At 41.4% G+C, this 25,755-nt stretch overlaps 2 protein-coding genes and 1 long non-coding RNA gene across 4 annotated transcripts in view; 1 reads left to right on the top strand and 2 right to left on the bottom strand.

The window, feature by feature from the left end:
• The first annotated feature begins 1,070 nt into the window (after positions 1-1,070).
• LOC118936906 lies at positions 1,071-3,660 on the top strand. The gene is made up of 4 exons (XM_036934552.1): positions 1,071-1,079; positions 1,173-1,304; positions 1,467-1,699; positions 2,256-3,660. Exons 1-4 carry the CDS (start codon positions 1,071-1,073, stop codon positions 3,658-3,660), a joined length of 1,779 nt encoding a protein of 592 aa, XP_036790447.1.
• A 7,848-nt stretch (positions 3,661-11,508) lies between these two features.
• Positions 11,509-25,755, bottom strand: part of LOC110533272 (stonustoxin subunit alpha-like) — an 83,991-nt gene continuing 69,744 nt past the window's right edge. Inside the window, exons 1-4 of one of the 2 annotated variants that reach the window (XM_036989543.1) lie at positions 14,819-15,176; positions 14,039-14,135; positions 13,762-13,866; positions 11,509-12,698 (exon numbers count right to left, since the gene is read on the bottom strand). In XM_036989543.1, coding sequence (XP_036845438.1) covers positions 11,677-12,698; positions 13,762-13,798 — 1,059 coding nt within the window. In that variant the 5' untranslated portion in view covers positions 13,799-13,866; positions 14,039-14,135; positions 14,819-15,176 and the 3' untranslated portion in view covers positions 11,509-11,676. Of the gene's footprint in view, positions 12,699-13,761; positions 13,867-14,038; positions 14,136-14,818; positions 15,177-25,755 lie in introns of those variants that run through there. The other variant, XM_036989542.1, reaches the window with a different exon arrangement.
• On the bottom strand, positions 19,360-24,774 carry LOC110533277. The gene is made up of 2 exons (XR_002474935.2): positions 24,513-24,774; positions 19,360-19,997 (listed from the first exon to the last, which is right to left on the bottom strand). It is a non-coding gene; the product is annotated as an uncharacterized LOC110533277 (long non-coding RNA).

Below are 25,755 nucleotides of genomic sequence, written 5' to 3'. Positions count from 1 at the left end.
TGGTCATTCTCTTTCAACTGCAGGTATCACTCTCTGGGATTCTGAGATGCTTCAGAAACACATCAATGTCCGTCCACAACCGAACACCGACTTCAAAATCATTGCTTCAGACTCAAGTGAAGCCAAGTCAGAAGCTTTGAATGTGTCTGCATCTCTTGAGGCCAGTTTTCTTGGTGGCTTAGTCAGTGTGAAGGGTTCTGCTGAATTCCTACATGACAAAAAGACCTCAAAGCTTCAGTCTAGGGTTTCTCTGCAGTACCGTACCACCACTTGTTTCGAGCAGTTGACCATGGACCACCTGGGGCCAGGAAATGTGAAATACTCTAATGTCTTACAAGAGGGCTCTGCAACCCATGTGGTGACTGCCCTGCTCTACGGAGCGCAGGCTTTCTTTGTTTTTGACCAAGAGGTTTCCTCAGGAGAAAACCACCAGGACATCCAGGGAAACCTGCAGGCCACAATAAAAAGATCCCTCTCATATCAATAGAAGGGCAGGGAAATTTGAAGATGAGTGAGGAAGAGCAGAGAGAGACCAATAAATTCAACTGCACCTTCCATGGTGATTTGGCACTAGAAAACAACCCAGTCACATTTGAAGATGCCATCAATGTGTATGCTGGCCTGCCACGTCTGCTAGGGGATAACGGAGAACATGCCGTGCCCATGACCATCTGGCTCTATCCTCTCAAGAACCTGGACTCTGCAGCTGCCCAGCTAGTCAGGCAGATCATTGTTAGCCAGGTGCGTCGCGCACAGAGAATCTTGGACGGACTAGACAATACTGATGTACAATGCCAGGACATGATGAAGGAGGACATGGCTATCAAGTTCCCTGAACTCAAATCCAAACTCAACAAGTTCAGGAACTTGTGCTCAGAGTACAAGCTGGTGTTCCAGAAAGGTCTCTGCACTGTTCTTCCCAACATAAGAGGAGGAGGAATGGAGGAGGAAGAGCTGATCAAAATGCTCAACAGCAAAGAATGATCTCCATTCCAGAATGACCTCATGATCAAGTACCTGGATGACAGAGAGAAAGAGAGATGAATGTTGTCAGCTCTTACCTTGACATAATGAAAGAGGTACAAGTTGTGTATTCAAGCAGTGAATTGGATGGAATAGTGCTTGATAAAGCTAATGATCATGTAGTGTGTTTTGCATTTTCCTGTTTGAAGGAGAAAGAAGAGTATGCGGTAGTCTTGGAGAACTACTTGCTGGAAGAATCTAAAAGTGATTTTTCACTGATACTTTACAACCCCAACGCAGCCGGGAAGACTGCAGCAGAAAAGTGGTTTCGCTCAGGGGAGGTAATGACCCTAACCAGGCAAACCATAAAACTGTTTCTAGACTAAAAAGAGTCTAACAAAGACAGAGAAAATCTTGCATTCTGCATTGCATCAATTCCAAACAAACACCTCACTGCATCCTCCATCCATGTCTATGAAAGAGGAACACTTTTGAGTCCACAGTATGAGCTGCCATCAAAGCCAGGTGTTCCCACTATCAAGAGTCTGGAGCATGACTGTGTCCACTTGCAAGTCAACCCTCCCGACCTCGGTGTTACCTCTGTGGAGTCGTACCAGGTTTTGAACCAGGCTGAGCAGGCTGACTCTAAGTGGACCGAGGTCAAATCGGATGCTACAACTAACCAGGTCACTATCAGTTGTACCGCTTTAGCTGCAAGGCGGTGTGTAGACCTGGTGTGAGCCTCTGCAGTGACTGGACAGAATACGTCAGGACCCGCCCATGTAGCCCTCCTGGACCCCCCACAGAGAAGAGGATAGATTTGGGGAGTATCAGAGTGAACTGGGACATTCCTACCATGGTGGGAGATGATGTTGAAGTCATTGGTTATGTGGTTGAATACAGAAAGAGCGTAAAGGCTATAGACAATCAGATGTGGCACACCATCAAAACCACCACTAGAGAGGGTACACTGGAAGGACTAGAGGCTGACACTGCATACAGCATCAGAGTCTCTGCTAACTGTGGCAAAGCAGGGAACAGTCTACCCAGTCCTGAGACTGTGCTGACTACCCTTAGGGTCTCTGATCCCCAAACGAAGACGAGCAAATCAACCGGAGCAAAAAGTGAGGAATTCCTCAAAAAATCCCAGAAGGTGGAAAAGGGCAACCCCTCAATCCACTGGCTGAATTTGGAACCGAACTTGGGTGTAAGTGACAGTTTTGACCAGTACATATTTGGGAAGAAAGTTGAGCAAGGGAATAACAAGGTGATATTGCTTCTGGGGGCCACAGGTTCAGGATAAACAACTCTGGTCAATGTCATGATAAACTACATCCTCCTCCCCGCTTTAAGCTCATCCATGAGGTGACCAACAGGTCCCAGGCTGAGAGCCAGACTGTGGTTGTGACATCATACGAGCTCTACAACCAGCCAGGCTTTCAAATTCCTTATTCTCTGACTATCATTGACACACCAGGGTTCGGAGACACCAGAGGAATGGCTCAAGATAAATTGATCATCCTTAAAGTGAAGGATTTCTTGTGTATTCCTTTGGGGATTGATCACATTGATGCAGTCTGCTTTGTAGTGCAGGCACCACTTGTTCGTCTCAGTCCTTCCCAGAGATACATCTTTGATTCCATCCTGTCCATCTTTGGAAAGGATGTTGCTGAAAACATCCTGATGCTTGTGACATTTGTTGATGGGAAGCACATACCGGTGCTAGAGGCCATCAAAGCTGCAAATCTGCCCTGTAAGAAAGACAAGAAGGGGCTACCAACCCATTTCAAGTTCAACGGTTCAATTCTGTTCTCAAAGGAGACGGAGAGCAGCTCTGAAGAGGATGATTCTGATGATGATCATACGGCCCAGTGTCCAGAGCAATGGAGGTCAACCTTCAAGGAGATGAAGAAATTTTTCCAAGCACTGGAAAGCATTGAGAGTAAAGATCTGACCCTGACAAAGAAAGTTATGGAAGAACGTGAGCTTCTGGAGAAGACCATGACACGCCTGACCCCGCAGATCACAGCAGGTCTGTCAAAGCTAAGTGAGATCAAAAGCTTCAAACAGTGTCTGGAGAACGAGGACGAGAACATGAAACAGAACAAAAACTTTGAGACTGAGGTAAATGTGCTGCAGGTGAAGAGAAGCAAATTAGCCCAGGACTTTGCGACAAACTGCCAGATATGCAATTTCACATGTCACACCTGCTGTTTCCTCCCAATTGAGGATGACATCAAAAGTTGTGCCGTGATGGATGATGATGGCAACTGCACCATATGTCCAGGAAAATGCTCTTCCAGTGGCCACGACAGGGAAAAAGTCTTGTTGACATATGAAACAAAGACTGAGAAAAATACTGTTCAAATCATGAAGGACAACTTCATGGGGGCGTGGGGCAAATCTCTGGAAACCAAGGAGATGCTGGATAAGCTTGAGGGTGAGTTTCATATGATCAAGGACGCACTGATGAATTTGATCACGCAGTCTTCTGACTGTCTCAAGAGACTTAATGATGTTGCCCTGAAGCCAAGCTCTCTCTCCACTGTGGAGTATATTGAGATAATCATTTGCACAGAGGGGGACGAACGCAAACCAGGCTTCGAGGATCGGATTGTAGAGTTGAAGAAAATGAAGGGAGAGTTTACGATTCTGGATAAGATTAAAAAAGGAGAAGATGTACTCCCAAATGAGTGAAAATTCCTGAAGGAAAAATAGGATGGATGGCAGGGAGTTGAAAATAAGAATTTGTTCTTAACTGACTTGCCTAGTAAAATAAAGGTAAAAAATAATAATAAGTCAGTCATGGAATGTTGTCCTGTTAACATTATCTGGAAATAAAAAATGTTGTCTCCATTTGAACATTTAGCTTCCCAATGTTGGTAACGTTTGTGTTTACTGATTAGAGCCAACTGAGATGTGTGGTTCATTGGCTTTGTATTAAAACTGTTAGCCTCGTGTAAAAGCCTTATGTTAATTTGTCCACCCCAAGGTAACTGAACAAAAATTAGGTCCTAGATTAAATCAGAACTCCATAGAAAATCATTGTCTTTGTTCAGGCAATGTCAGAGATGTAACTGCATCAAATCCCTTAGTGGCTGTTCTTGTGGTCATTGTCACAAAGCCACACCCATCCTACCGGTGCTAGAAGTTCAGAAGGAGAAAGTGTAGACTATATAGAAATAATGACACATTGAACATCATTAAATGAAAGAATAAGGATGGATATCATCCTAATGGAGGTGTACTGTGTATTACAACACACATTCCTATGTTCAACCTTGTCAACCGGTTTCATGAGATTTCTACTAATGAGATCAGTATAACGACGGGAAACGCTTGTTGATTTTACAGCTACCACAGCAGTAACACCTCTGACATCTCCTAAGGGTCTTTCTATAAACTACAGTACCAGTGAGGATTTCCTGCGGTGGACAACTCACAGATACAGCTGTTGATAAGTAATTGATATAAGGAACATTCAATAAAATGTATTTATTTAGCATGCTGAGTGGTGATTTTAGTTGGAGTCATGGGTGAACAGGTAGTACAGGAGGGGCCTGAGCATGCTGAGTGGTGATTTTAGTTGGAGTCATGGGTGAACAGGTAGTACAGGAGGGGCCTGAGCATGCTGAGTGGTTATTTTAGTTGGAGGCGTGGCCACGCAGTCATGGGTGAACATGGAGTACAGGAGGGGCCTGAGCATGCTGAGTGGTGATTTTAGTTGGAGGCGTGGCCACGGAGTCATGGGTGAACAGGGAGTACAGGAGAGGCCTGAGCATGCTGAGTGGTGATTTTAGCATGTAAATCTTGGTGGAGAAATCAAACACATTTTTTTTTATGCATGCCAGCAAAACCACAACACTAAACAATACATTAATTGTGCTATAGTGGTGACAAATGGTGCCCACAAACTGTTAGGGACTACATGTTTTATATATCATTTTATTTAACCAGGTAGGCTAGTTGAGAACAAGTTCTCATTTACATTTACTTTACTACATAAAGCTGTCCCAACAGCAGAGTTTTCTTTTCAGAACCATGGAGTGAATCCTTACCACTGCTACACCTGGTTATCAGTAGAGCCTTGTCTGGCAGCGAAACACATCATTCAGCCTCATTTATTGTATTTTAAAAAACATAGGTGATATGGCAGACTTGCTTAAACAAATGTGGTTTCTACTGATAATTGAGATGTACAAACTATGGCATAAGGGAACCATGAGCGGATAAGAGGCAATCCATAATTTTGATTAAGACACTAATGAGTGAGCTAAGACAGACGTAGTCAATATAATTGTTGGTTCAGCACTTTTGAAATGTACAGTGACAGAATCCAGAACACGGGCCGTTTCTACAGTATTCCCCCTGCACACCAAGTTATTTATTAGGCTAAATAAAGGGGGCATGTAAGCAGACAATGAAAGCTGTAATAATATTCAATGATGCGATTTCTCTAAAACAGGCTACATGTACCTGAGTGGTTGGGTGCAGTGTCCAGATGAGCATTTCCAAGTGCTCTGATTGGTCGGGGATGGCAGGGCTATGATGAGTGAGGGATAACTAAGATAGGCTGAGCAGCCCAACTAACGGGACTCAAGGGAAACTGAAGGGACTGTGAGGTGAAGTTAGGTAGAGAGGAGCAGGATGGCCTTCTTTACAGTTGCAGTACATACAGAAACACACTCATTAACAGAAAATCTAAAATGTATTGGTGGTTCCCATGTAATGCAGGCAGTCTGAGCAATCCAGGTTCATCATCTTGTAGTGGCCCTCCTTTCTTTTCAGTTAGGGAGCAAATAAACCTACTGAAGCCGTTCGTGTTTGAGCCGATCGTTGCCCCAGATCAGAGTTTGATCTCGTAGCAGTAACAACACAGATATGACGCCTGAAACACCTCAGCTAGAGGGTCAGAGTAGCGGTGACACAACCTGGTGTGAGTGTGGATACTGACAGATAATGGCTAGGGAGTATGAGTGTGTGAGTTGTCGAGCGTTGGTGGCGATACAGTACAAGTTCCCAGTGGATGGTGGCTGTTTTACATCCAGTCAGAGGTTCCTGTCAATCTGTCTGGATGGCAGAGTATTGGACTAATACTTATGAAGGACTTCCTGGCAGAAGAAGTTACTCGACTAGCCAGCAGCAGGTATGCCAGTTAAATAATTGCCGAAATGTTGGTTGATTATAAATTGTTTAAAGCTAAAATCATTAGTGGGTGTGTGCTCAATATATATAGAATCATTAACCTATGACGATAATTATCATAAGCTCAGTTGGACGCGATGGTAACGCATTGGCCTCTTGATTAGATGCCGGAGGTGGACTCACAGACAGCATCATGATTCATTAAATCTCATTCTAACCCATGATGGGGACGTGCTCAACATGAATACAATAAGATTTAGTTTTGTTATCAGACTTATTTTTCTTATGATTTTGTTTGCCAAGCATACAGGCTGGTTATCGCAAGTTCACCCTGCTATGGGCACAAGGGAGAATTGGACGAGGAGTACGGTGTGTCGTCCCTGCGTGTGTCGTTTCTTCCATTAGGAGAACATACCTAGAAGTAAGTGGCATTTACATTGACTTTGAGTTTGAATAAAACCAGTTCATTTATTAAATCTAGCCTGCTGTATTATTTTCAAGACATGGGCCTAATGTCATTGTAAAAATAGTATTCGTTAGCTTGTCCACTATAATAAACAGGTTCAAGGGTACCAAGATAAAACTACTTTCAACACGTACTAACCCCCTGTCCCTGTTGCTATAGTGACTTCAACTAGCTTTGACTGCCATCTATTGGAAAGGAAAGGTAACTACACGGGGAAACCAGAGTCAAAGGAGACATTAATAATATTTGCCAATTAGCAGATGTCTTTATCCAAAGTTAACTGGGTTACATGGTTGTGGAAACAGATCATAGAAACAGGATTAAAAAAGACATAGTAAATGACAGGGTTATTAAGGTGTTTTTACAAGTTCCAATGAAACAAGAAGAGGATTCACATGAAAGGATTGTGATTGCAAGTCTTGGCCTCATGTACAATATCAATGCAACAGTAGCTTACCTTATAGCTTACCTTACAATCAGCAGTTGCTACATCCATTTTTGTACCTAATGATATGTAACCATTGATTCTAGAAGAATGTAACTTAGAACCGTTTGGCCATAATGACCATCATTAGGTTTGGAGGAAAAAGGGGAGGCTTCAAGCCGAAGAAAACCATCCCAACCGTGAACCACAGGGGTGGCAGCATCATGTTGTTAATGCAGAAGTAACTGGTGCACTTCACAAAATATAAACTTGTTTTATTCCAATATTTGTAAACAAAGGAAATGTAAACAAACACAATATAGCATCAAAGCCACAATCAACAGCTTGATCCACTGGATGGGAAGAAGATGTGCCGTGCTGCATAAGGCAGAGCAAGACTGGTTCTCTGATCCACACCCATTTGGTGTTGTTTTGAATGTGCATATCTGTATTCCAAGTCATGTGAAATCCATAGATTCAAGACATTTATATATACATTATATGAACTGTAACTCAATAAAGTCTGAAATTGTTGCATGTTGAGTTTATATTTTTATTCAGTACATTTCTAGGGTTGTTGCAACTGTCTGTTTGCCTTCAGCAGATTTCAAAATATAATCCTGGGAAAAATGTAGTTTGGAAAGCAAATGTCTACTGCTGAAAAGAGATGACTAATCTATATGTTAAAACTAATCTATATGTTAAAACAATACAAACAATTAAAAAGAACATTTCTAGCTAACAGCAGAACTGTTTTTCAAAGTCGCTCATCTTGAGATGGACTATTGCCACAGCAAGCACAATGGCCATCACTGTGGGTAGCCTATGGCTTCATCTGCATCATTATGTGAGTCAGTGTGCATTATTATTTTAATTTATTTTAAACCCTGGGCCCGGGGCCTATGATTTCTTAATCCGGCCCTGTTCACGTGCTGAACTAGAACCAATAATTACAAAAACACAATAATTATTATTTAATGTTTCCTTTAGACCAAAAAAAAAAAACATTTATGAATTGTTGAATCAAATCAATCAATCAAATAAACGAGGAACGACCCTTTACTATTTTATTATCTTGTCGTGCAATAAAAAATATGAATTGACCAAAAAATCCACAGACCTCTGTGTCCTCATATGTAGTTAAGGCCATGCTTCTATACGCTATAGTCTATGCTACACAATTTCACACAGTCGACTCTGTCCAATACAACTTTAACTCATTACCTTGACTCGTTCTCTGTTCAATCTAACGTGACCCTGCTGTAAATCAAGCAGACAGATGATCAACACCAATCATCTGCTAGGGATGTTAGATCTAATATGGACCACGGCACAATGGACTTCATCGGGTTAACGAAGGAGACAACAAAATATTCTGGACATTCCTCGCAAACAATATTTTCCCTGCACTTTGGCTGTTGCATCGAGTGCTGTATCAATTCGAAGAATCTAAAATATATTTTGATTTAACACTTTTTGGGTTCCTACATGATTCCATATGTGATCTCATAGTTTTGATGTCTTCACTATTATACAATGTAGAAGATATTAAAAAATAAAGAAAAACCCTGGAATGAGTAGGTGTGTCCAAACTTCTGATTGGTACTGTCCATGTTGGATTTGTGTGCCCATGAAAACTATATTCACACCGTAACATAAGGAAACACTAAATGTTAAGTAAGCCTAGTTACAGAGCATTTCCAAACTCTCCAAACAAAGAACTGTCAGAGCAACATCCAGGATTCTTACCGGGATCAAGATCAATGTCTCATTTAACTGATAAATGCTTAGTATATGATAGAACAACAAACACGGCCATAAATGCAATAAATGTAGTGTTTTATGTGACATGATATTGAACAAATTTGTCAAGACACCAACCATGAGAAAGTGTTAAACAAAGTTGGTTAAATTAACTCGGGAATTGTATTGAATGTTTCTTATATCAATTACTAGTTATCAACAGCGGTATCTTTGAGTTGTCCACCGCAGGAAATCCTCACTGGTACTGTAGTTTATAGAATGACCCTTAGGCGATGTCAGAGGTGTTACTGCTGTTGTAGCTGTAAAATCAACAAGCGTTTCCCGTCGTTATACTGATCTCATTAGTAGAAATCTCATGAAACCGGTTGACAAGGTTGAACATAGGAATGTGTGTTGTAATACACAGTACACCTCCATTAGGTTGATATCAATCCTTATTCTTTCATTTAATGATGTTCAATGTGTCATTATTTCTATATAGTCTACACATTCTCCTTCTGAACTTCTAGCACCGGTAGGATGGGTGTGGCTTTTGTGATAATGACCACAAGAACAGCCACTAAGGGATTTGATGCAGTTACATCTCTGACATTGCATGAACAAAGACCATGATTTTCTATAGAGTTCTGATTTAATCTAGGACCTCATTTTTGTTCAGTTACCTTGGGGTGGACAAATTAACATAAGGCTTTACACGAGGCTAAGAGTTTTAATACAAAGCCAATGAACCACACATCTCAGTTGGCTCTAATCAGTAAACACAAACGTTCCTACAACGTTGGAAAGCTTAATGTTCAAATGGAGACAACATTTTTCATTTCCAGCTAACGTTAGCAGGACAACTTTCCATGACTGACTTATGTTGGAACGCCATCCATCCTATTTTTCCCTCAGGAATTTTCGCTCATTTGGGAGTACATCTTCTCCTTTTATAATCTTATCCAGAATCGTAAACTCTCCCTTCATTTTCTTCAACTCTACGATCCGATCCTCGAAGCCTGGGTCAGATCTTTACTCTCAATGCTTTCCAGTGCTTGGAAAAGTGTCTTCATCTCCTTGAAAGTTGACCTCCATTGCTCTGGACACTGGGCCGTATGATCATCATCAGAATCATCCTCTTCAGAGCTGCTCTCCGCCTCCTTTAAGAACAGAAATGAACTGTTGAACTTGAAATGGGTTGGTAGCCCCTTCTTGTCTTTCTTACAGGGCAGATTTATAGCGTTGATGGCCTCTAGCACCGGTATGTGCTTCCCATCAACAAATGTCACAAGCATCAGGATGTTTTCAGCAACATCCTTTCCAAAGATGGACAGGATGGAATCAAAGATGTATCTCTGTGAAGGACTGAGACGAACAAGTGGTGCCTGCACTACAAAGCAGACTGCATCAATGTGATCAATCCCTAAAGGGTTACACAAGAAATCCTTCAACATCTGGATGAGCAATTTATCATGAGCCATTCCTCTGGTGTCTCCGAACCCTGGTGTGTCAATGACAGTCAGAGAATAAGGAATCTGAAAGCCTGGCTGGTTGTAGAGCTCGTATGATGTCACAACCACAGTCTGGCTCTCAGCCTGTGACCTGTTGGTCACCTCATGGATGAGCTTAAAGCGGTAACAATCTTCCCACTTTACCCCGAGGATGTAGTTTACCATGGCATTGACCAGAGTTGTTTTTCCTGCACCTGTGGCCCCCAGAAGCAATATCACCTTGTTATTCCCTTGCTCAACTTTCCTCCCAAATGTGTACTGGTCAAAACTGTCACTTACACCCAACTTCTGTTCCAGATTCAGCCAGTGGATTGAGGGTTTGCCCTTATCCACCTTCTGTGATTTTGTGAGGAATTCCTGACTTTTTGCTCCTGTTGATTTGCTTGTCTTCGGTTGGGCATCAGAGACCATAAGGGTAGTCAGCACAGTCTCAGGACTGGGTAGACTGTTCCCTGCTTTGCCACAGTTAGCAGAGACTCTGATGCTGTATGCAGTGTCAGCCTCTAGTCCTTCCAGTGTACTCTCTCTAGTGGTGGTTTTGATGGTGTGCCACATCTGATTATCTATAGCCTTTACACTCTTTCTGTATTCTACCACATAACCAATGACTTCAACATCATCTCCCGCCTTGGTAGGAATGTCCCAGTTCACTCTGATACTTCCCGATTCTATCCTCTTCTCTGCGGGTGGTCCAGGGGGGCTACATGGGCGGGTCCTGACATATTCTGTCCAGTCACTGGAGAGGCTCACACCAGGTCTACACACCGCCTTGCAGCTAAAGCAGTACTTTTTGTATGGGTCCAAACGACTGATGGTGACCTGGTTAGTTGTAGCATCAGATTTGACCTCGGTCCACTCAGAGTCAGCCTGCTCAGCCTGGTACAAAACCTGGTACGACTCCACAGAGGTAACACCAAGGTTGGGAGGGTTGACTTGCAAGTGGACACAGTCATGCTCCAGACTCTTGATGGTGGGAACACCTGGCTTTGATGGCAGCTCAAACTGTGGAGTCAAAAGTGTCCCTCTTTCATAGACATGGATGGAGGATGCAGTGAGGAGTTTGTTTGGAATTGATGCAATACAGAATGGAAGATTTTCTCTGTCTTTGTTAGACTCTTTGAAGTCTAGGAACAGATGTATGGTTTGCCTTGTTAAGGTCGTTACCTCCCCCGAGCGAAACCACTTTTCTGCCGCAGTCTTCCCGGCTGCGTTGGGGTTGTAAGGTATCAGTGAAAAATCACTCTTAGATTCTTCCAGCAAGTAGTTCTCCAGGACTACCAGATACTCTTCTTTCTCCTTCAAAAAGGATACTGCAAAACACACTACATAATCATTAGCTTTATCAAGCACTAATCCATCCAATTCACTGCTTGAGTACACAACTTGTACCTCTTTCATTATGTCAAGGTAAGAGCTGACAACATTCATCTCTCTCTCTCTCTGTCGTCCAGGTACGTGATCAAGAGGTCATTCTGGAATGGAGAACATTCTTTGCTGTTGAGCATTTTGATCAGCTCTTCCTCCTCCATTCCTCCTCCTCTTATGTTGGGAAGAACCTTACAGAGACCTTTCTGGAACACCTGCTTGTACTCTGAGCACAAGTCCCTGAACTTGTTGAGCTTGGCTTTGAGTTCAGGGAACTTGATAGCCATGTCTTCCTTCATCATGTCCTGGCATTGTACATCAGTATTGTCCAGTCCGTCTAAGAGTCGCTGTGCGCGACGCACCTGGCTAACACTGATCTGCCTGACTAGCTGGGCAGCTGCAGAGTCCAGGTTCTTGAGAGGATAGAGCCAGACAGTCATGGGCACAGCATGTTCTCCGTTCTCCCCTAGCAGACGTGGCAGGCCAGCATACACCTTGATGGCATCTTCAAATGTGACAGGGTTGTTTTCTAGTGCAAAATCACCATGGAAGGTGCAGTTGAATTTATTGGCCTCTCTCTTCTCTTCGTCACTCATCTCCAAATTTCCCTGCCCTTCTATTGATATGAGAGGGATCTTTTTTATTGTAGCCTGCAGGTTTCCCTGGATGTCCTGGTGGTTTTCTCCTGAGGAAACCTCTTGGTCAAAAACGAAGAAGGCCTGGGCTCCGTAGTGCAGGGCAGTCACCACATGGGTTGAAGAGCCCTCTTGGAAGACATTACAGTGTTTCACATTTCCTGCCCCCAGGTGGTCCATGGTCAACTGCTCGAAGCGAGTGGTGGTACGGTACTGCAGAGAAACCCTAGACTGACGCTTTGAGGTCTTTTTGTCATGTAGGAATTCAGCAGAACCCTTCACACTGACTAAGCCACCAAGAAAACTAGCCTCAAGAGATGCAGACACATTCAAAGCTTCTGACTTGTCTTCACTTGAGTCTGAAGCAATGATTTTGAAGTCGGTGTTCGGTTGTGGACAGACATTGATGTGTTTCTGAAGCATCTCAGAATCCCAGAGAGTGATACCTGCAGTTGAAAGAGAATGACCAAAGAACGTTTATTGTGAAATTTTGACTCCAATGTGTACATGTGTAAATATTTCTCCATGGTAACATGGTTTCATTCAAATAACTAATTTAAGGTAAATATTGAACTCAAAGTAAATATTCTAGGTGTGAACCCATATTTAGAAAACCTACACCTCCTACCCTCAGAAGTAAACAATGCTCTGTAGCACCATTTGAACCAGTCTGGAAATGGGTTCTATCTGGAGCTTCTTTCAGGTCCAATAGAACCTTTGCTCCAAATAAAGGGTGCTATTTGGAACCAGAAAGAGTTCTATCTAGAATGTTCCCCTACAGGGACAAATGGTGCCACATAGCACTTTTTTAATGATTGTATCTTTGCCATTGACAGCATTACTACTATATGAACACTTCAAAAACAACCTGCAAACAATCAGTATTTTGTCCCAAGTGCATCCTGTAGCTTTTCTTACTCTGTGGTAACCATAGAGATGTACCAGAAAGATAATCTCTCTCTGAAATGACCGCTTCTGTGACAGTATCATAGAGGACTTTAGTGCCCAAAAGCCTGTTTTAGCATGGGCAGCTCCATTCAGGACTTTCACCATTTGAAGTAGTCAACTGGGAGATACTTCCTTTGGGTTAAGGAAGGATTACATAATTCAGTCTGGGTCCTCAAGATGGATCAGACAGAATATAAATCCCTGCCACCTGGTGAGGTTAGCATAGCGCTAACTTATGCCATGTTATCTGATGGGACCAACTACAATTTAGCATTCTGTCACGTGCAAGTAAATCAACTAATTTAATTAGCTGAGATGCATTTTGAGCTGGAGAAACTGTTTCAATTGAAATGGTTGGTTATGTTCACAATTATGGCCCCAATGTCTTCTTCAACTTCCTTATTCCATAGAAACTACTTTAAAATGGTGAAAGCCCTCAATGGTGTTCCCTGTGCTGGAACAGTGTGCCCTCTATCCAACTCAATGGTGGAAACACTGTCAATGAATTTAAGATGATGCATATTGATTACCTCCAAACCAAAGAGGAATAGTTTCCTGTACCTGGAATGAGGACATCTCTACGACAGTCATACAACATCCCCAGCTGGAAGGGTCAGCCCAGAACGGCTAACTCGATGGTCTCCAAGTCAGACATGACTCAGTGTTCTGAAAACATATCAGAACTGGGGTTACTTCAGCAGCCCCGGTATTAGAACCTTTCAACAGATCATTTGTCCCTCAACATAAAATTGTTGTTTTTTTTGCTCATTGCCCAGGCAATGCAGTGTGTGTAAAAATCACTGATACAGTATGTTATGTAAACATTTGAGTCACTCACATCTTTGTCCACCGGTCTTGTTGTCTTTCTGAATAGGAAGAGGACTCTGGAGCCCATGAACTTTGGTGCACTTATTTCTTTGGAAAAAACCCTTGAACTGCAGAAACAAAACATAAAGACACTGTCTTAATTAAAACAATCCACCTTAAGAGTTGACTTAAGTAATGCACCAAACTGAAAAAATAGATATTTTAGTTAACTTGCACCTTCCCACCTGCCACAGCAGACACTGCCAGTACTCAATTATAGTAGCTACTGTGGGTCTCTAGTCTGGAAAACTATTTTTATTTAGCAAATGTCTTACTTTTTTTAAACTCTGCATTGTTGGTTAAGGGCTCATAAGTAAGCATTTCACGGTAAGGTTGTAATTCAGCGCATATGATAAATACAATTTGATATGATTACATTTTTTGATGTACAGTGTATTGCCAAAAACCCCTGAACAACTTCAAAACAGACCGACTTGCCCAATGAGCCAAACTGATTAAAGAATCCCACAGTATCCAAGCAGTGTAATAATTAGAATACATACAGCAGCTTTAGGTAATAGGCAGAGGGCTGAGCACACATACTACCTCCATCACTTTCTGTGTCGTCTGTTGCTGTCTCTCTTGTCTACCCTCCTCTCTAATCCTGTCCTGGTTGTAAAAAGTATCAAAGTAAACGATTGTTTTAATAGTAATTTCACAAGCTTTTTTTAACCTGCAAATCCTTTGTAAACCATGTTTAACTCTTTCACTAATTAGAATCTATAGAGCAGTTTGAAGTGATTGAACCCACCTCTGTTCACTCTCCATCTACTCTGTCACTTTCTCTGTTGCCTCGTCTGTTTCCTTGTCTGTTGCGGTCTCAGGTTCTTGTTTGTTACAGTCTCTTTGTCTTTCCTCTTCTGGTGTCTCTTCATCATATCCTATTGTTGTGTTGCTGTCTCAGGTTCTTGTTTGTTACAGCCTCTTTGTCTTTCCTCTTCTGGTGTCTCTGCATCATATCCTATTGTTGTGTTGTTGTCTCTGTGTTTTGTGCCTCATCTACTCTTCTGTTGCCATCTATCTCTGTGTCTTGTCTGCTGGGTCTCTTTAGTTTTGCAATCCAGAATGTCCAAGGGGATACTGAGGTAGCTTAACTTGTTTTGGGCCTGTGTCTAGGTCACCTACAGTTGAAGAGGAAGTTTACATACACTTAGGTTAGAGTCATTAAAACTCATTTTTCAACCACTTCACAACTTTCTTATTTAACAAACTCAGTTAGGACATCTACTTTCTTCATGACACAAGTCATTTTACAAACAATTGTTTACAGAAAGCTTATTTCACTTATAATTCACTGTATCACAATTCCAAGGGGTCAGAAGTTTACATACACTAAGTTGACTGTGCCTTCAAACAGCTTGGAAAATTCCAGAAAATGATGTGAGTCTTTTGATGTGAGTCTAATTTGAGTCAATTGGAGGCTAGTTGACATCATTTGAGGTGTACCTGTAGATGTATTGCAAGGCCTACCTTCAAACTCAGTGCCTCTTTGCTTGACATCATGGGAAAATCAAAAGAAAATCAGCCAATACCTCAGAAAATAAATTGTAGACCTCCACAAGTCTGGTTCATCCTTGGGAGCAATTTCCAAATGCCTGAAGGTACCACGTTCACCTGTACAAACAATAGTACGCAAGTATAAACACCATGGGACTACGCAGCCATCATACCGCTCAGGAAGGAGATGCGTTCTGTCTGAGATTAACGTACTTTGGTTTCGAAAAGTGCAAATCAATCCCAGAACAGCAAAGGACCTTGTGAAGATGCTGGAGGAAACAGGTACAAAATTATCTATATCCACTACGGTTTGCAACTGCACATGGGGACAAAGATCGTACTTTTTGGAGAAATGTCCTCTGGTCTGATGAAACAAAAATAGAACCGTTTGGCCATAATGACCATCATTATGTTTGGAGGAAAAAGGGGAGGCTTGCAAGCCGAAGATCACCATCCCAACCGTGAACCACGGGGGTGGCAGCATCATGTTGTGGGGGTGCTTTGCTGCAGGAGGGACTGGTGAACTTCACAAAATAGATGGCATCATGAGGGAGGAAAATTATGCGGATATATTGAGGCAACATCTCAAGACATCAGTCAGTAAGTTAAAGCTTGGTCCCAAATGGGTCTTCCAAATGGACAATGACCCCCAAGTATACTTCCAAAGTTGTGGCAAAATGGCTTAAGGACAACAAAGTCAAGGTATTGGAGTGGCCATCACAAAGCCCTGACCTCAATCCTATAGAACATTTGTGGGCAGAACTGAAAAAGCGTGTGCAAGCAAGGAGGCCTACAAACCTGACTCAGTTACACCAGCTCTGTCAGGAGGAATGGGCCAAAATTCACCCAACCTATTGTGGGAAGGTTGTGGAATGCTACCCGAAACGTTTGACCCAAGTTGACCCAATTTAAAGGCAATGCTACCAAATACTAATTGGGTGTACGTAAACTTCTGACACACTAGGAATGTGATTAAAGAAATTAAAGCTGAAATATATCATTTTCTCTACTATTATTCTGACATTTCATTTTCTTAAAATAAAGTGGTGATCCTAACGGATTTAAGACAATTTTTACTAGGATTAAATGTCAGGAATTGTGAAAAATGTGTCATGTATTTGGCTAAGGTGTATGTAAACTTCCAACTTCAACTGTAAATCCTCCTCTTCCCTACCATTTGCCTCTGGTTGCTGCTGTTCTAAGTGCTCCACTGGCCTGATGTTCTCATCAGTCCTCCTTGGCTCTGAAAGGTAGCAAGGAAGAGGTACAACATGTCATCAGCTAGATTTAAAAAGGCGACTGCCCTTCCTGATTTGGTCTCGTTTTAGATTTGGTTCATTAAGAAATGCTAGCGGCCATGACTGAATTCAACTGTGAGTTAGTTTCGGAGTGTGGTTTCATGTGTGTATGTGTTCACAGGTGGGAAGAGTTAGCCAATTAGTTTGCCAAGCAGCTTCAGCTGGCTGATGTGCAACCTGAATTTGGATAGTAAATGTAAAGGATATTTATACAATATTTTCATGTTGCACACCTTGTAGTTCTCATTAATGCTTTCAATATTTGTATATGCATGTTTAAAATGTATAGTTGGTTAGAGGTTAAGTCATTGACATTTGGAGCTATTGGAATTTTAACATATTTTACCATGTACTGTATATTGTATAATTTAACTATGGTCCCTAACTAGCCCCATAGGGATATACAAAGTCAACAACACATTTACCACAGACATTTCGATCTTTGCCGTGTACAGCTGCACTCCAAATTGATGATTACGTGTGCTGCTAGCTGTTTCTAGCTAGCTAGGCTAATTGAGTCTGCATGTGCTTTCTTCATCCCACCATCGACTGCAAAACCAAAATGTTCCCAAACTGGAGATTTAAACGATGGAGGATCCTCCAATTCTGGTTTATTGAGCCCACCACTCACCATCTAGAATTCCCGGCTGTGCCTCACAGAAGGGGATTTGCCAGTTCATTTGAAATCCGCCAGTTAAAATTCCAATTTTGATTACAACGTGAGCATAGGTTGTAGTTGTGTTAACAGAATAACCTACAATGTTTTTACAGCTTTACTCACGGGACAATGGCATACAACCCAGTGTAAGCATAGCCTATAGGCCTAGTGTTTACATAAAAACATTATTTCTAGTGTTTTAATATTTCATTTTAATATATTTTGTATTCATTCAGGTTCACAGTGCGGACCAAACCAAACGTTTTGGTAGGTATACCTGTACCGTTACAGCCCTATCCTAGTATCCTAGTATACTGACACAACCAGGGCAACTCAACAGTAAAGAAACATTTAAAATGTTCACATAACAGCGCAACACAACTCCAAACACGATAGATAAGAAGCTACATAGCCCCCTAGGCTTTATGAATATAAAGAGACTTGAGCCAAAGAAAAATGGACTTTTGGAATGGAATGAGTTAACAGACCTCGTCAGTTATACCATTACATAACATAAGAGGACACCATTTAAAGGCCTATGTATTTAATGTTTTGTTCCCTGTACAATATAACCACAAAGCTGGCCATCTTTTCCCCCCTCTTTCTGGCTGCCCTGCCCCTTCTTGCAGGTTCACCTCTCTGCAGTGCAACAACAATAGAACAAGTAAGTAGCTAAATGAATAAAGAGTAAAAAATGAAAGCACAATTAAATAATTTCACCAATTTAATAATGGCCGGATCTTTAGAAATAGTTACATAGCTTATATATGGAAATAAAAAGCGTGAGCCAAGCATGTTTGCCTGTATAATGATATAGGTTATAAGACCTATGATTCATTTAATCAGTTCTACCATCTCAACAATGCTCATTTTGAAAAGGATTAAATATGTTGTAGTAAAGTTCAGCTTCCGTCCACAGGGGGGCACTGTGTCACTGTCAGAAGATATGTGCTACAGTCAGAACCAGTTAATCATCTCTTCAGTCTCAGCTAGCTACAGAAGCTAGCTACAGAAACGAAACCCATCAAATACACTTGCTGGAAATAACTACTTTTCCTAATATCATGACTTCTATCAACATCCTTAGCTTTCTTTCCCATTCACTAAATATACTGTTAAATAACTCAGACTCACACCCAATACCTTTAGGATACTAAACACTAGCTTATTAGCATTAGCCTACCCTTATGCTGATGGAGACTAGTTAGCTACCACCAACCCTGCAGCTAACTCTGCTGCTGCACTGACTTTCTGGCTGTTCTACCCTCTCCATCTCATTCACTACTCAACCTGATCGCTTTTTTTTGCCTTTCGGAAAAAAATCTGAATATCCATATTTGTTGTGTTATGTTGAGGCATTTTACTGAGTGATGGGATTGACACAACCGGTGCTGTAGGGGTGGGGTCAAGGGACGGGAGCGGTCCACTGCGTTGTGAAATCTCTACCAATCACAGCAGACACTGAGTCACATCAGGGGCTTCTTGCAGTGCCTGCTACTGCCAAGCACAGTATATTGGATAGTTTATTTTAGTCATTAAAATGTGCATAGCGCAACTGATGTGTGGTTATGGAAACTCATACCAGACTGGAATGTAAAAAATACAATCAAAAGGGTCGGGGACTAATATCCAGGGCTGAAGCCCCGGAAGCCCAGACCTAATGACGCCACTGGCTAACATACTGGGTATGGATACATGTTTATAGAAAACATGCCTTGCATTGAAAGCTGGCCTATAAGAGAGTTGAATGTAAATACTGACTGTAATAAATCCTGAATAAACTGTTTGCATTTTTCTGTGTCAGGTGTGACGTGTCAGAGAAGACATCGGACAACAAGGCATCAATAGAATCAATTTATTGCAAAGCTACAGAGGATTCTCAGATATTGACAGGCATTGGTTTGAAAAGCATTTGGTGGCAGCAGCCAGGTAAACAAAAACGGCTAACAGGGTTATTAAACCACTGTGTCATTTGTGTGAACTATCCCTTTAAGCACATCATTTGGGGAAAATAAAACAGGCAGCGCAATTGTGGATATTAAAGGTATACAATGATTGTGTGCCTTGTCCAATAATTCATTATGTGGATAATTTAAACAGTTTATGCCTTTGTCTCTTAATATGTGGATAGATTTTATACAGTTTTCTGATCTCCTTTTGCATTTTCCAGCTGAATTCTTGTCTTTTCATTTTTCTCTCGCTGTCTATTGTGTTCTATTACTTTTAGAGTTTCCTTCTCACGCTCCTGTCTTCGTTTTTCTTCCATCTTTTGTTCTGTTTCCATTCTCACTTTCTCAGCAAAGAGCTGCCTGTAATCCTCTTCTGTCTTTTTCTTTTCCTTCTCCATGTTCTGTTTGTCCTCCTCCGCTTTCTGTTTATCAGTTTTGGCTTGATCGCGGTCTCTCTCTGCGTTATCTGCTCGATCTTTTGATGCATCTCCACCCATTCTCTTGTCGATCTTGTAGGTCTCTGACTTTCTTAGAGATGAGATATGAAAATAACCCAAAAACAGACAGTGAATGCTTTTGCTCTCGAAACAGTATTTTTTGTACTGTATATTTGGTACCTTTTCCTGAAGAAAGTGTTCCAGCTTCTACTACATTTTGTTTTGATACACGTGGGTTCTTAGACTCAGTAGAAGATATTAAATATTTGTGATCCACCAGCATGACTAAACAGGATGGTCCAACAAGGCTAACTTTAATGTTTCTTTAATACCTTAAGACAATATAACTGCCACCATCCTCTGTGTTTCTTTACAGCCTTCAGTGTTTAGGTACAATTTTATTTTAATTCAAAACAGCATTGAGCAGCAGGTGCTTCTAATCAGGGTTGCCGCTCATCTGCCAATTAGGGATGTGGCTTTTCTGGTCTACCTGTATACAAGTTAGTCACAAAGAAATGCAGAATTATAGGGCACGAAGGGCAACTCACAAATCAACCGACCCAGTTGTCCGCTCACCTAAATACATCATATCAATTCATGAGATGGCCCACCACCAAGGACATCAGGCAAAGCCATTCAGAAATATGTGGGGCCAACTCATAAACTGTATGCAAAGTTGGATATGGACAGTGTTCTTGTATAACAGTCTAAAATGTGGCGTATAGTAAGGTGAAATCTAATTATTTGTTTAAACCGTGTGGAGTTAAGTAACTGTGTTCTGTTCAAGGTTTTAATGTGTTGTGGAGCTTCATCAAGCCAGGTATCCTCTCCAGAAGAGAGGGTATCCTCTCCAGAAGAAACGCTCAAGGAGAGAGTTTGTTGTTATAAGAATATTTTGAAGATGAATACACAACGCAGAGGATGAGAGGACGAGAAGTAACGATCAATAGGAGTTGGTTCAGTTCAACAGCTGTTTAGAATCTGTGGAATGTCAGTTCTGGACTCAGAGCTACGTGTGCCACGTTTTCATTGGTCTGTACATTGAGTCGGGAGCAGGATACTTGTTATTTGGCCATTGGCCCAGTTGTACTGCAAGGACTTCTGATTGGTCAACTCCAGGCTAGGGTGGGGGGTTATGAATGGCATCCTGTTCTTTGTTCTGTGGAGAAAAACTGAAGACAGGAAAGATTGAACACCTACATTTCAGCATAGCATCTATGATTTGTCCTTCTCAAATAAATCTATTTTCTCCCCCTGATATGCTTTGGTGCCTGTGTTATTGAAAAATAACATAAATTGCTAACATTGTCTATCATATTCTTCCTCTGTGTTCTACTGTATTGCTGCTACTATTCTTTAACGTTAGAGTTACCAATGCTTCTTTGCATATTGTTTATCGTATGTAGTATTATTCCGTACTGCCGCAAGTGTTATTATTACATTGGTTGCAAAAGTACTTTTGCAGAAGAGGTTTAATTGTTGTAAGCAGTCTTTTGCATGCACATGCTACCACAGCATTCTCCAAAGTGGCCTTTATTAAGGTGTTTTATTGCGTTGCCATGGGCGAGCTTCTAGAGTCATCCTGTTGTGAAACTGTACTTGAGGTTAGTGAAGGTAGTCACGCGCAGGAGAGCAGAGATGTTCAAAGGAACGTCTTTAATAGGCCAATGGGTCAGGTACAATACCACAAAACGCCCAAGACATCGGAACAAATAGTCACGGAAGGAGAAAAAACAACGCTCCTTAATTATACAACAACTCTGTACACACGTGAATGAACTGAGGAAAACCTCAATGAGCAACATGAAAACAATCCCGCACAAACCTAAGCGGGAAACAGAGGTAAATATACACACAGAAATTAAAGAAAATGAAAACCAGGTGTGAATGAAACCAAAGACAAAACAAACGGAAAATGAAAAATGGATCGGCGATGGCTAGTAGACCGGCGACCGCCGAGCACCGCCTGAACAAGGAGAGGAACCACCTTCGGCGGAAGTCGTGACACATCCCAGAGTTCTCCCAGACAGTTCTTGACCCTTTGCTCATTCGCAGAGTAATTTATGACCCTGTGGCACCAGGGCAGATCTCAAAATGTCTCAGCCTGGCAGATTCAAGGCTGGAGAGAGGTGCCATAAATCTGTTTTGAATTCAAATAAAATTGTACCTACACACTGAAGAAGGCTGTAAAAACCTAAATATCTGTGTACGCTATCCCTGATGCAGTGAAAATAATTAAAAACATTGAATAATGAGTAAGCTTTATGCGACAATCTACAGAAACAAAACAAATCAAATACACTCGCCGGAAATAAGCACCTTTCCAAACATCCTGTTGGAATCGGCTAAACTTTGATCATTGAGATAGAAAATGAAAGAGTTGTATGTCTCTGTAGAAGGACAGATCGCTGTGGAATGTGTTGGAATGTGTTGGGGGACGGGAGCAAAGCACCGTGTTGGTACAGAAGAGACAGATGGACATCTGTGGATTAGATGAAGGAGGGGTTGAGGTCAGGAGGTGAAGACAGGTCACTTGAAGGGAGTAATAAGGTTTTTGCTGTTAAACCATACACTAAGGATTGGAGAGAGGGAGTGTCTTAAGTAGGAGGTATATAACTGTGATTTGAGAAATGTTTTGCTGTCCGATTACAATACCTTTAGGATACTATACACTCACTTATTAGCATTAGCCTACCCAAATGCTGATGGAGACTAGTTAGCTACCAACAACCCTGCAGCTAACTCTGCTGCTGCACTGACTTTCTGGCTGTTCTACCCTCTCCATCTCATTCACTACTCAACCTGATCGCTTTTTGACTCTCTTTCAGAAGAAATTCTGAATATCCATATTTGCTGCTTTATGTTGAGGTGTTTTACTGAGTGATGGGATTGACATCTAACCAGTGCTGTAGGGGTGGGGTCAAGGGACGGGAGCGGTCCACTGGGTTGTGAAATCTCAGCCAATCACAGCAGACACTGAGTCACACCAGGGGCTTCTTGCAGTTCCTGCTACTGCCAAGCACAGTATATTGGATTGTTTATTTTAGTCATTAAAAAAGGTGCATAGCGCAAGTGATGAATCCTGAATAAAAATGTGTGGATTTTTCTGTGTCAGAAGAGATCGGACAAATCTATTTATTGCAATGCTACAGAGGATTGTCAGAAGCCAGTTAATACACCTCAACAAAAACAGAACAAACTGTAACTACTTTGAAGAATCAAATATATTTTGATTTGTTTAACACTTTTGGTTACTACATGATTCCATATGTGTTATTTCATAGTGTTGATGTCGTCACTATTATTCTACACTATAGAAAATAGTAAAAAATAAATAAAAAAAAGCCTGGAATGAGTAGGTGTCCCGCGCCTTGAACATCTTGGAGAACATCAATCCACGATTAGACGTCGAGATACCACCTCGCCAGATGTGAGACAGTTTATAAAACAAAATCTATCTATTAATTGCGTTGCGTCGGGGTCGATGAACTTTTTCGATTCCGACGCAAAGCAATTAATTAGATAGATCTAGAGGTGACTGAAAACAAATTACTCAAAAAGAGAAGCCATGTGGCTATAGAAATGAAATGTTGTATCTCCACACGGTTTAAACGAAGAATTAGACTTCACCTCCTTCCCATAAGCCACATTTAGACGGTTAAACAAGAACACTGTCCATATCAGATGTTTCATATCGTTTATGAGTTGGCCCCACATATTTATGAACGGCTTTGCCTGATGTCCTTTGTGGTGGGCCATCTCATGTGTTATGATGCATCTGTGTGCGCTATGCTATCCCCGATGCAGTGAAAATGATTAAAAACACCGAATAATGAAGAAAGATTTATGCGACAACTTGAGTGCGAACCCATTACACCAGCGAGATTTACGCACCAGCCAAGCCTCTGGGAGAGCCCGATGGTTCTCTTTTGTTCAATAAAGCATCCACATTATTACAGCTATAGAGTCGGGGTTTGGTTCATATATACACATTTAAATTAATGACACAGTAGGAGCAGCAATGTGAAGAATATAACTTATGAATACGTCATGAGCTTTAGTACGATTGTTTATTTTGGGTTCTAATGGGAATAAGACACGTATTTTTACTCCATTGTTTGTAAAGGTTAAAAAAATTGTAAATGTAATAAAGCAATGTATTGATTCAAAAGATGGTTAAAACTATAATGCAGATATCATGGACTGTCAGTCCTGGCATCTAGAGCACTTTAGAATTTGAGAGGGGTTACATTTCCCTAGACCCATCCCTCAGCTGTGGACCACAATAACTGGAGAACTGACAATGTTATTTCTCAAAGATCAATTAAAGTTAGAATCTACATTTGGTGAAACAGCGCCAGCGCCTCTGATATTGTTTCAGTGATGAAACGGAAGAGAGGAGCGACCAGCAGTGGGAATATTTTATGCAATTGTGTCAGATGGAAGAAAGGTGTTCTTCCTTTGAAGTAACGTCTTCTTTGTTGAAATATCCCAAACGGACGTGCCAGTTTCACCAAATGCGGATTGTAGCTTTAATGATTGGACAGTAAAGGTTTTGCTAAGCAACAATTTCGGTCTATCGTTGAAATAAGGGATAGTAGCCTACCTTAAATCATCGAAGTTTGCCGATGGATGTCAAACAAAAATCACCATTAGATGTTCAAAATAGAAGCCAAATACAGCACATACTTCAGAATGTATGAGATGTTTCTCTACCCAGATGTAGACTGGCGTCTGACAACCTGTTTTATAGACCAAATCACAGAGTTTCTAAACCCAGAGGCGCGGCATCGCAAGATTTCCAGGAATGGTTGTGAAACAGACTAAACAGACTAAACAGACTGCCTGCACATGCGCAGTTCGGCGCAAGATGACCATTAGACCCGATGACTTGCTTCTACGCATGAGTTTTGCTTGCCAACGTCGCCATGACATCGTCAACAAGTGTAATCGGGGATTTGAATTGGAGAATCATTTTTTAGCTTATCTTCATACTGTACTGTCTTTGACCAAATCTCTCTTTCTTGTAATACATGTGACCAACCCACCCTGACACTCTTCTTGGAAATCACATGACTGAATGTATGCATCTGGCTGCAGTCCGAATTCAAAGGATGCATCCCAAACACGTAAAAAAAACACCCCCTCCCCTCAAATTAAGTGGACACATCAAATCTATTTGTCACATACACGTGTTTAGCATATGCTATTGGGGGTGTAGAGAAATGGGTTGTTTTTACACGGTCAAATCAAATCAAATTTTATTTGTCACATACACATGGTTAGCAGATGTTAATGCGAGTGTAGCGAAATGCTTGTGCTTCTAGCTCCGACAATGCAGTAATAACCAACAAGTAATCTAGCTAACAATTCCAAAACTACTACCTTATAGACACAAGTGTAAGGGGATAAAGAATATGTACATAAAGATATATGAATGAGTGATGGTACAAAGCGGCATAGGCAATATACAGTAGATGGTATTGAGTGCAGTATATACACATATGAGATGAGTATGTAAACAAAGTGGCATAGTTAAAGTGGCTAGTGATACATGTATTACATAAAGATGCAGTAGATGATATAGAGTACAGTATATACATATACATATGAGATGAATAATGTAGGGTATGCAAACATTATATTAGGTAGCATTGTTTAAAGTGGCTAGTGATATATTTTACATCATTTCCCATCAATTCCCATTATTAAAGTGGCTGGAGTTGAGTCAGTGTGTTGGCAGCAGCCACTCAATGTAAGTGGTGGCTGTTTAACAGTCTGATGGCCTTGAGATAGAAGCTGTTTTTCAGTCTCTCGGTCCCAGCTTTGATGCACCTGTACTGACCTCG

The sequence above is a fragment of the Oncorhynchus mykiss genome, chromosome 10 (assembly GCF_013265735.2).
Source record: "Oncorhynchus mykiss isolate Arlee chromosome 10, USDA_OmykA_1.1, whole genome shotgun sequence".
In the NCBI taxonomy this organism is placed as follows: Eukaryota; Metazoa; Chordata; class Actinopteri; order Salmoniformes; family Salmonidae; genus Oncorhynchus; species Oncorhynchus mykiss.
This window is presented reverse-complemented; position numbering and strand designations above follow the sequence as displayed.

Bases quoted from the DNA above. Each gene is read 5' to 3' on its own strand.
- LOC118936906 (XM_036934552.1), top strand. The intron at 1,305-1,466 runs GTAATGACCCTA...TTGAGTCCACAG, and splicing joins AGTGGTTTCGCTCAGGGGAG to TATGAGCTGCCATCAAAGCC. The intron at 1,700-2,255 runs GTGAGCCTCTGC...TGGGGGCCACAG, and splicing joins AGGCGGTGTGTAGACCTGGT to GTTCAGGATAAACAACTCTG.